General features: G+C 35.1%; 1 protein-coding gene across 1 annotated transcript in view; it reads right to left on the bottom strand.

Moving 5' to 3' along the window:
• Window positions 1–12,575, bottom strand: part of LOC120637541 (alpha-1D adrenergic receptor) — a gene marked incomplete at its 5' end in the record, with an annotated part of 67,895 nt that overhangs the window by 35,657 nt on the left and 19,663 nt on the right. Inside the window, one exon of the mRNA XM_039909363.1 lies at window positions 6,856–6,977. Coding sequence (XP_039765297.1) covers window positions 6,856–6,977 — 122 coding nt within the window. The remainder of the gene's footprint in view (window positions 1–6,855; window positions 6,978–12,575) is intronic.

Raw genomic sequence — 12,575 nt, 5'->3', positions numbered from 1 at the left:
ACGACGACATTTTCTCGCGTAGTTGAGCTCATCGGTGTTTGCATGAACGAGTTGTGCAGTGCAGTGGAAGCCTATTTCGGACCAAATTTGCTCTCCCTCTCTCTTCACGGAATTTATATTTGGCATATCCAATTTTTTCTACACCGTTCTTAATGTAACTCGGAAAAGCATGTCTCTTTAAAAACCTTTTATTAAAATTAGTATCTATATTTTCTTTAGTTGCAGAAACTTTGAAAAATGAGCCTTTTCACGCAAAGCTTAAGAACGTCAGATGTCACTTAAAAGATCAGCCATTACAATGCATTCAAAACCTTTTCAGAAATCAATGTATGACTTGGACCTTAATTTCACCACTTTATCCTCCAATTTTTCTCATGCTGTTTGATTTTCTTTTCTCATATAATTTCATGAGAATTACAGTCACAACAAAATTATGCTCGCCGTTTTTTTATTCTTTAAAATCTTTGCACACTAAGACATTTTGGCATGTGCGATTGCGATAAATATAATTTTAAGTTATATTGTAGTAAATGTATACCAGATTTTGGTATGTGTGTATTGGTAAAGTTTAAAGTCGTTACAGTGTGGGCTACCATCATATTCCTGAGAGCCTTTACACACTCAATTATTCAATTAAAACGTCTCAGATGATTCTAAACGAGTTGCTACAATCTATCTTAGAAATTGATGTCATTGACTCACCACTCATTTTTGTCACGTCCTCTTTATTGACCATTATTTCCTATGTCATTTGAAATAGCTAGTCTCATAAAACAACTATTACACTGTAATTGAAAGATACATATATATTGCCTTGTATCCTTATTTTAAGAGCTTTTTGCTTTGCACAGAATGACAGTGGCTTTTTCAGCGAAAAGCGGAATGTTGGATCGATCACAAAACCTGATTTTGTCGTTTATTAAAATAGTAGTTTCTGCCCTAGACTTCGTCTGCTTGGACTTCAGAATTGGGTCTAAAGATTCGCTCGTTAACAATTTTTAATCCTACCACGGGAACTATTTGAGAGATCAGTATACTTTTCCACTTCATCACTTGTACTTAGCATAGCATACCGAATTTTAAAGCTATCTGCCCGCGCCTTAGCTCGTAAACAATTTTCAATTTGCCTCCGGGAACTACTTAAGGAATTGAGAGAAAAGGTAGCCTTACAGGTTAGCATTAAGATAAAATTTTAATAAAAATTTCGTCCTGATAAACAATAAGTTGCCTGCAAGAAACGGAAAGTATAAATGCGAAAGTTGTGAGGATGGATATATGTATGTATGTATCAACTAAAATAATGACATCTCACAACTCAATATACCACGTAAAATAATAGTAGGTACACAGCTGATTATGATGTTAGCATCAATTCTATTTTAGTTTCTCGATTGACTCATACGCAGATGAAGTCGCGAAGGTCCGGGTATAATACATATGTGTATAGTAGGACTTTCCCGCTTTCTCGTTCGCTTTTCTTAAGGTTTTGTTTATTAAATCTCGTGGAAACCTTTTGTTTTTGAGATAAAGTAGCCTATGTTCCTCGCCGTCCTTAAAAAAAATCGAGCTGATTGGTAACGGTGTGGAAGAAGCACAAACAAACAAACAAACAAACAGTATTTGTCTCTGATTAAAAAGCTTGTTTTATGCACACGTTTTACAATTTACGATTTTAATGCGTTATTTCGCACTTAAAAACACGACTTCCCTTTTCACGATGAAAGCTATCCGAAATTTGATACACGTAATGGAGAAACGTTATCCAATATTTCCAAAATATCACACAACTTCAGCTAACCTTGTCTGGGTAATGGTTACATTTTTTACTCTCAAATAAATTATAGCGTCGGTACATGACGTTGAATAAATGTGCTCAGGTGTCACGTGCTTTTAGGCGGGTTTTGGATCCCATTTGGGAAAATGAACGAGATATATCTGCAGTTTTTCCACGAGGAAAATAAGCAATTTACGTTACGCGGCGTTATTACTTAGCGGTTATTCGCTTTAATGTAATATGTATGATATCATAATATTTTTCGGATCTTAGTCCCGAGTGGTAAACTCAGATCCTTTGCCTTACCTGTTATACTTTTCCTATGTATTTTTATGTTCGTCTAAGGAAGAGTATAGACACGATGATCTTTGATGTGTGTTTTAATAATCTATACTTGTCAATAAATGCTTTTAAAGGCTTCTCAAAGCGGGAGGGTTTGCCCATAATAGTTCGATTGATTTTGGACGAAGATCTGGTTTGTATGGAGTATAAGGATTGAAGAAATTATAAATTACACCATACAGATTCTCCTGCTTTTCGCGGAATAAATAAATAAATAAATATACTACGACAATGAACACATCGCCATCTAGCCCCAAAGTAAGCGTAGCTTGTGTTATGAGTACTAAGATGACTGATGAATATTTTTATGAATAATATACATAAATACTTATAAAATACATATAAACACCCAGACACTGAACAACATTCATGCTCATCACACAAACATTTTCCAGCTGTGGGAATCGAACCCACGGCCTAGGACTCAGAAAGCAGGGTCGCTGCCCACTGCGCCACTCGGCCGTCGAATAAAAATATAGCAAAATAAGCTTAATTTTCATAATATATATTGGATTGCCGCAAACTAACGCCTGCTTCTATCCATAATCTTTTCAAAAATTTACTCATCAATTAAATCTTTCTTTCTCCACTAGAAATATACTTTGTCCAGAAGTACTTAGGCTATATTATATTGCATAAATAATAATGTTTCAGTCTGAAAAAACGCGCTAAGGTTCTGCTTTATCCATCATCATCATCGTCAGCCTATTACAGTCCACAGCTGGACTAAAGTCCTCTCCCAAGGGGAGGAGAGAATGAAGGTTAGACTGCATCATCACTTTGTAAGTCACTGGTGTAAATGCAGTCAAGGTCTTAATTGTACGAGTAGCGAAAAAAAAGAAATGAAAGCGCACCCAAGATGACAGTCACTTAGAAATATACTCCTTATCAAACGAGCCAGCTCTTGGGATCTTTCACCTCGAATGCCCCTCGCAGTAAATCAAAGGAAATAATGAAGAGATTTACGCCTGAAATCACTCATAAAAACGGTGCCTGAATTCGGCTTCAGTTTGAGTGCCTCCGTAGACTAACCGTACCGAAAATGTTATGACTTACTGCGTTGTAATCAAACTGTAACAAATAAATAGTATTTACATAAAAGGTGGTCCGGGATGTGTTGATAAGGATTTTGTAAAAATTATCACCGTCATAATATCAACCCATTACCCGCCGACTATAAAGTAAAGTCAAAGTCAAAGTCAAATATTTCTTTATTCAAATAGGCACATAGATGGCACTTTTGATGCGTACATTATAAGGCAATGGCCTCCTGGTTTTAAGAGCTTTATAAAGCCTTACGTTTTAGGCCTTTGCCTTATAGTCGGCCGGTAATGAGTTGATATGATGCTAAGAGTTTTTTGAGGCCTACTTATAAACCAGCCTTAAAAATTGTAGTTTATAAGTAGTATCAATTCAGTCTTCTTTTAAAAGACTTGTTACTTGGATGTGATTATATGGATACAATAGCAATTGTGTATAGTCAAGTTAATATCGCGATTATGAGCTCACGGCGGTAGTCGCCAATCCACATAGAAGCAGGGCGATAGGTCGGCGCTCTTAAACTGTTATGAAATAGATTGTGACGATATTAATGGTGCATTTATCTTAAGTGTATGATGAAGATATTAATCAGCTATACGAGTATAAGATGAAATAAAACATACGACGTAAAAAAATTAAATTAAAAAACATACTTAACATGTATAGAGTACGGTAAATACAGGTTTAAATCGTATCCATATTAAAAAAGACGGGGTTAAATTTTCATATATGTTATAGATAAAATTACTAAATGTTTATACATTTAGTAATTTTATCTATAACATAGGCGGTGTATAAAAATAAAATAACTCGATGCATTTTTGCAGCGGCTAGCTTTTAGAAGCGGTTTTTTTTTACAATACTATTACTGAATACGTCTTCGTTACCCTTACAGGCGTGATGTTATGTTGTGTAAATGAATAAAAAATGCATATTTATGCCACTGCAACCGCGGTGGCTTTGCTGTCACTTTTTGAAGAGTACCCCTTTTGCACCGCTTTGTGTCCATAAATGACGGAGTTATGCCCGATCAGACATTAAAAAAATTGATAACCTCCTCCTTTTTTAAGAAGGCCGGTTAAAAATAGTCTGTGCGATATGGAAAGTGAAGGTACATTATTAAATCATTAATGATTCAGTTTTTATATTGTGAGGTGTGAGGATCCCTAATAAACAGAGTCAAGAGGACAGCGCTGATCAAAAGTGTTGCAATTATTTTTCGAGTAGAATAAAAACGGAAGTCTTTGATCTCACACACGATCTCAAGCAGGTTGATGATTTATTATTTGTTAATGCTTTTCGCACATTCTTTCATCTTGAATCTAATGCACATGATAACGTAATTATGACGTCACTGAGAATTACGAATCTAATTTTAGACTAAATTATGTTATTAACCTTGTTGCGCGATGTAATGTGTGTGTTATTTTCGTCTGTTTGTACTTCACGGATTTGCTATCCTAAGTAATATTATACATACGAAAGTGTTTGTTTGTCTTTCCTCCGCGCAGCTGAGCAACCAATCGACTTGATTTTTTGGCATGGAAATAGTTTTTTTTTAATTCCAATTTTAAAACAAGTAGCCCTTGACTGCAATCTCACCTGATGGTAAGTGATGATGCAGTCTAAGATGGTAGCGGGCTAACCTGTTAGGGAGTATGGTAGTACTCCTAATAGGTTTCTACGCGACATTTCACCGGAACACTAAATCGCTTAGCGGCACGTCTTTGTCGGTATGGTGGTAACTAGCCACGGCCAAGCGACCAGACCAGACCAGACCAGAGATAATTCAGAAATTATAAATTCCCAAATTGGCCGTGCCGGGAATCGAACCCAGGACCTCTTACTTAAATTCACAAAAGATAGGCTTTACTTAAATTTTGGTCCCGGAAAAACATCAAATTCTCAAGAGTGGTGTATGGGAACATTCGTATTTTTGCACGCAAAATCGTACTTTATTCACGTCCTAACAAAACAACCGAGCGACTTGATTTTTAGCGTATAGATAATTGAAAGGACGGCGGGTGTGACATAGTAACAATAAGGTAATTGTGATTTTACATTATGTAATTTATTATCACATATTTTGTGGTAAAGTAAAAGATCGTGAGGAATCGTAAGGATCTTGCATAATATTCGTAGTTTTACAGAAAAAAAATAATTTTCCGTAAAATTTGAGGTTATGTTAACAACCCAAAATATCCAAAATCCGATAGACCTTAATTACTCGGCCTGCGGCCTGACATTTATGAACGTATTCATGTACTAATCTAACATAACCTAGATTAGTCCTGATTTTTCGATAGTTCCAACGACTTTTACACGAAATGGAACGAATGACGTATCAAGTCCAAGATGGCGTCTTAGAGTAAATATTTAAATTTAATAAAAATTTAAAAATTACGTTTTTTCTAAAGATTATTAGATTTCCATCAACTATATTCAATTATATCTTCGATATTTACAAAAACTAATAAGTTTTGCAATTTTTTTTCTAAGTTATTGAGTTTTTTTCTCAAAGCTAAAATTGCTATTTTATTTTCGATTTTCTCAAAAACTATGCATTTCCTGAAAAAAATAAAAGCTGTTTCTTAGGAAACGTGACCATCATTTATATATAAAAAAAACATAAAATACACATAAAACCGCTTGGCCAGCGTGGGAGGCCGGCCTAAACCCTTCTTATTCTGAGATGAGAACCGTGCTCTGTAATGGACTAGAAATGAGTTGATGATGCTGATGAAAGACTAATTCACCGCGCGTCAAAAACGGAGCTAGTTTAAAATAAATGTGCAATCCGTTATATCATAGATATGCGAAAGTGTGTCCGTTTGTTTTTATTACGTTTGTTTCTGAAGAACCTTTAATCAGCTCAACCGCTGCACCGATTGTGATGACCATATGCTTGCATCTGCATTGCAGCTTCGACCATGACATGACCTCCCTGGCGCTGTAATCTTATAACTGAAGCTCTCGAGCTTAATCCCCGGTGGGGAAAATTTGAATTTTCTCTGGTCTGGTCTGAGAGAGACTTTAGCCATAACTACTTGGCATTTGGTAACTAGCTAACCGACAGAGACGTAATGCGCTTTAGCCAGTAAAGCGCATTACTTCTTCGTCGGTAAACGGTTGCGTTCAGGCAGGGCAAAAACAGGCAGATATAAATTATATCCCCTGACGAAGGATATAATTAACGTGTCCACCTGCTAAAGCACGGGAATCTAGAATAGGAGAAGTTTACCCCCGTTCATCACACATATTATTTTTGGATATTATTACAACTTGTACGCCAGTGCTCTGGGAGTTGATAAAGCTGTGGGAGAAGATCAATTTTTATCCTGTCCCCGGGGAGAAAATTGTCTTCTACCCATGCTAGCCGTGCTGGTACGATAACGCGTGGAACCCATTTTTGGGTTAAATACAACGGCATACCGTAGAAGTTATCTTCTACGGTATGCCGTTGTATTTAAAATAAAAAATCCCCGTTAAAATCCCGTTAAAATAGCCCGTTAAAATAGCCCGTTAAAATATTCTTCATAATTTTTTACCCCCAGATAAACTACAGTTAAGGGTTAACTTGTAGTGGAAAAAAAACACAGTTGCTCTTATGAATATTAAGCTTAATTTAACATATAAGTGTTTCTTCTTCTTCTTCTTCTTTATACTTATTTATTTCTATCCAATAAAATTTTTCTTACCCAAAACTGTGATGGAACTGGAGACAAACATGCTTAGCAACCATACTAGAGCTATCTTGATGACAACCACTCGCTTCGTGGAATGATGGCGGCTCTTCAAAGGATTTCGGATACCGAGGTACCTGTGTAAAAGAAATGGTGTTAATTTTACGTAACCACACTTTAAGAAAATGAGGGGAGCACCTTTAGAAGCCAAAAGTCTACGAACACGACCTTAAGTGAAATTCAAATTCAAAATTCATTTATTTTGAATACTATGCGTACTTAAGTACTGTTAGTACTTTATGAACGCCAAGTTTGTCTGCTTGTTGTGAATCTATTTATCTGAAGACAGGTTAATCGAGGTAAGAAACTCTGAAATAGCTCTCTTCCAACATAAACATTTTAGAAAATATAGTCTTTGGGTTAGTATGAATAGAAATAAAATTTATTCGCTGAACATGAGCGTTCTCAAAGGTTCACTATAGGTTCTTATTATATAACATTCGTTCATATTCTGCTATAAAGCATGCCCAATTTAAGGTACACAACAAGAAAAATCATTAAACACAAAGCATTGTTGAGTAAGCATTTCAATGTAAATAACTAAATTATATATAATGTCATTGTTATCATAGTAATAAAGAGTAATGTAAAATAATAATATTAAAGTTACTTCAATGTCAATATTCGTATACTGTATAAAAACACTTTGTACACAGCCCGTGCGTTAGATTTTAACGCAGATAGAATAGGCGGATTTTACTGTTAGTTTTAATTTATATGTATTGTTGCACCACCGAGTTTTTTTCCTTGTTTTACAATGGCTTCTGTTCGAGAGAGTTTTAAAATACGTCTAAAATAAAAGTAGCATGTGTTAATCTCCGTCTTTTCAAGCAATTCTATGCCGAAAATCAAGTAGATTGGTCGTTTAATTAGGGCGTAAAGGAAGGACAAACAAACAAACTCACTTTCGCATTTATATTATTAGAGTTAGTTGCTATCATAGATCTACACATGGAGATTATTATAACTCGTATAAGTTACCAAAGGTCACATAAAAACGTAAGAGCAATACTTAAACACTCAGACAATGCCACCGGTTAAATCAAGTGGCCATTACTGTTACTGCAAATCACCTCCACTGCAAATCACCTCCACTTAAGACTGGTTTCGGAGGTTAACCGATATACGTGAGCGACCGTCCCAACCGGATTACTTTTGCAAAGCCCTAATGAAGCCTTTTCTCTTTGCGGTTTCCCCTTGCTATAATTTATTGATACAAATTTACGAATGAAATCATTGAGCTTGATTAGTTTATATTCTGAATGCCTTACTCCACTATGGACTGCAAGTTCCTGGACTCGAATCTCGGTTCGGGCCAACTGTTTGGTATTAGGTTTAACTGTTACAAAAATTTCTGTCCTAAAAAAAAGTAGAAAACCGAGAGAGCGACGTCTATCCACGTTCTTTAGAGTTAATCTTTCGTCTTAAGGACCCATAAAACAAGCTAGGCTTACTTTGGGGCTAGATGGCGATGTGTGTATTGTCATATTAAATCTATTTATTTTATTTATTTATTTATAATACAAAGCAGTTCTTCATATCTAAACGCGTGGTCGAATTCTGTACATTGCAGATTTTATGAAAAAATTATTGTTTTTTTTTTTTCATTTTTGTCAGTCTGTCTGCCTGTATCATTGCCGCGCATTCAAACTACAGAATGAAGTCTAATGAAACTTTGCATTATTTGACATCATACTACGAAATTCAGCACATTTCCTTTACGAGAGGGGGTGTGTGAAAGTGTTTACCGATTTTACAGCATAGCACCGTCGAATATTAAACCATTCTGAAGAATTATTTTTGTATAGTAAGTATTATATAGTATCGGTTTAGTTCTGGCCCAATTTCATTTAATCAATATGACTGGAGATAGTGGACATCTGATTTATTGAGGAAGGTGGTTAACTATGTAATGGAGCAGTACGCTGCGCAGCGAAACTGCAGGGCACTGTTAGTTTGTAATATAATTAGTTTGTCCAATGTCTAGCCTTTAGTCAATATACTGAAGTACATTTCCCATGTATTTTCTAATTTTAATTTAACTTTACTAAAAAACAAAATACACCGTGTATTTTGTTTCCCATTCTTCTATGTGTAATTGTCAAAATGACTTTTATAATATTTTAAATTTCACCTAAAAATTAGACACCTGGGGCTTACAGGATCTTAAATGGAAGCTTTATTTCTTCTTCTATCCAATTTAACTTGGAAATGCCTTTTATTTTGGAACAAACGTTCTAAATGAGTGAAATTAAAGAAAGCCATAATAATCTACGAACCGGCCGTCAAATTTCATTAGAATTACAGAAATTAATTTGTTTTTGGCAAAGTTAAATGATCTATTATCGTTCCAAGGCCCCGCTACTGTCTAATTGAATGAAATAATTTTAAATTATAATAAAACGAATATAAAATATTAGAAAATCATTAGCAACACGAGGTTATAGGAAAACTTACGACTTAAATCGTTATTATTATAATTTTATGTTATTATAATATGAATATCATAAAATATTAGTTAGTATGTCTATATTCGATGATAGAATTATTTCACAGAATACAGATAAGCTTAATTTGCTATACTCCGCGAAAAGAAGGAGAATCTATAATTTTTTTAATCTTAATACTCGCGTATTCTTAGTTCAATCTTTTTTTGCGACTGGAAGCTGGTTTATACTAAAATGTATTACTTTGTAGTTGGTATAACATTTATATCAGACGTCGGTATTTTTTGTTATTTTTTTTTTCTTGTGTCACGTATAATTTCGTCGTGCAGTTTTATATATCTTTCTTATTCAAATATATTATTAAAAGAGTAAATATCTAATTCTATTTATCTCGTGGCAGACAATGCTTGTAGCTTTATGGTCTTGTACCGAATAATGCAGCATCCATAAACATGCATGCATCGTCAAATTGAAATTTATAGCCAGTCTTCTGGCGTTAGTGGGTATAGTGAGTGTCTGCACCCACCTCTTAATCACTATGAAGTGTGCAATTTACCAAATTACTTCTGAGTACGCGCCAAACTAGTTATTAACATCGACGTCTTACTTCTTCAAGAGAGGGCAGCACTTATTTGTTTAAACCCGTCAAGCCACATTGGAGCAACTCTAGACGTTAAAAGGCTGCGAATGATCATATATTAAAGATAGAGGCGTGGTCGTGTGACGGTCTATTTATTGATTTTATCAAAGGCAAATATTTCTTTTTCAAATAGGTACGTCGATGTCACTTTTTATGCTAACATTATATAAAAAAAAACATGTGTGTACTTTTATTTGGCTTAACAAGATGAAAATCTTTTCAATAATTTTATCTTTCGCCTCATTCTACGTTTGTAGAAAAAACCACACTAACAATAGAAAAAAGGTATTTCATTCATTATTAGACCACCAAGTTTCGCTGAACATTATAATTTAAGATTTTCGTTCAATTGAATCGGAATGCTACCTTATAGCTAACTTCAGGGTGTCGGTTTTTCGTTACGGCGTGCGTGCGCATCGTGAAAAATCACTCTCATAATTTTTCCCTAACGCGCCAAAAGAAGTATAACTTCAAAAATATGTACACAGTAGTAAGATTATGGCGTTAACTACTTTCGTAAACCTAAAACGAAAGCTACTACTAATATGAACACTTTCGACACGTCAAGTCTGCTTGTATTCGTTTATATGACTCTACCATCGGTTTGGAAGGCAGATTCTCTCTCTTCCAACACTTAATTTTTCTAGAATTTAACTTGAATTTATCTATGGTGCGGGAGCTGAGAGCAAACAGGGCTGCTTTCAAGCGACCTTGTCACAGTAAGGCGAAGAGTATAGAAATGGGGAAACTATTAATAATAATCACAATAATATCTTTATTTTATCATAAAAAACTTATTCCATTAAGCCATGTACAGGAAAAGTATAATGAACTGTTTTTATTGGCTAATAGTTTAATTGTTTAAACTGACCAAGTCTAAGCCCGAAACAATAATACAAGTAAGCTTGCACGTAAGCAAAAAAGCAAACCTTATTATATTATATGTTTTTATGTTTAAGAAATTGACTTTTGGGTCTGTATTGATAACTAAAGATTATTTAAATAATCTCATAAGAGGTTTACGAACGATAAATATGCATGCTGTACCAATGATTTGATATAGGAAGACCATTCTTTCTTAACACATCATTTATAATAAGGAAATTGCTGGCTAAATTTCATATTGCTAGTGATGCTACGTGTACGTTTCGTGGTTTAATTACGCAAACTTGAAGATTGATGGTAGATGAACACTAAATATATTTTTCTAGTTAATTCAATGCTAATAATATAAAGTGCAGAAGCGGTGATATCCCAGTAGATAGGACTTCGACTACACTTTCGGGGGGCCGAATTCGACTCCAGCACGAACCAATTAAAATATCACTTGCTTCAACGGTAAAGGAAAACATCGTAAGAAAACTTGCATGCCTAAGAGTTCTCCATAATGTTCTCAAAGGTGTGTGAAGTCCACCAATCCGCACTGGGCCAGCGTGGTGGACCACGGCCTTAACCAATACTCATTGTGGGAGGAGAACCGTGCCCTGTAGTGGGGCGGTAATGGGAATATATAGTGACAAACTTTAGCATGAAATATATAACAAACAAGGTGTGATAAACGGTTAGATGGCGTTCAATTAACGACTTTAAGCAAGAAATTTCTCAGCTCAGCAACTCGCTTGGTGTATAAAAGGTTTAAAAGTCTTTTAAGATTAAATCGCTCTTTACGTATAATACAATTTCCATTTCATTCACAATTCGACTCCGATGAGAAGTCGATTTTTTATAGGTTAAGTGGAAAAGCGGGTTACTTTAATACGCTCTTTTGGATTTAACCGTGTAGTATTAAGCACCCTCCGGATAAAAAGGCGACAAAAGCTTTGAATAAATATATGAAGGAACGCCTTTTGTCCTCAAGACGTCCGGTGGAAGGTGACTCTCAAACACAAAGCCTACATAAAACTCCTTACTTTTGGTAGGTTGTAGCGCTAAAGGATACAAGGTACCTACATTTATTATACCTACTGTTTTTTTTTAATTTTAAGCGCCTTCGCCCACGTAGAACTTTTCATAAGCCGTTAGCTTTTTACACAGTATACCCTGATCCACCAGATGGACTTGCTCGCTTACCGGTATTGATGGTTTTTTATTACTTTTCACGCAAAAACTGCTGAACGGATTTTGATAAAACTTTAGAGTAATATTTATCTATATTTAATAAGGATACTGTGTGTATAAGTTTCAAGTAAGTTAGAAAAAAAAGGACATCTCTGAGCTTCTTGGCGTACGCTGTAATCTGCATCGACGCATCGTCTGCATCACGAGTAAATCGATAGAGTTCAAAAATTATGTGGTGGGGTTGTTACTCTTAAAAAAAGTCCATCGACACCATTATTTAAATTGTATACTCTATTTACAATGCAAATTTTAGAGTATTACATTAATTCTTATTGCACTGCCATAATACCTTTATGGCTTCTGATATTTGTAGTACACAAGTCTTTTACTCTTTTAAGTTATTAGGACAAAAAGTGTGAATTTCATTGACAATGATCTTTCGCTAAAACGTTCGGTAACCTACACACACACGCACACAGGGTGGCGGAGCAGGGTACCGCCGTACGAGGCGACAAAAACACTACTCACTA

This window comes from Pararge aegeria, chromosome 4 (assembly GCF_905163445.1).
Source record: "Pararge aegeria chromosome 4, ilParAegt1.1, whole genome shotgun sequence".
Lineage (NCBI taxonomy): Eukaryota > Metazoa > Arthropoda > Insecta > Lepidoptera > Nymphalidae > Pararge > Pararge aegeria.
Note: the sequence above shows the minus strand (reverse complement) of the source record. Positions and strands in the feature narration are given on the sequence as shown.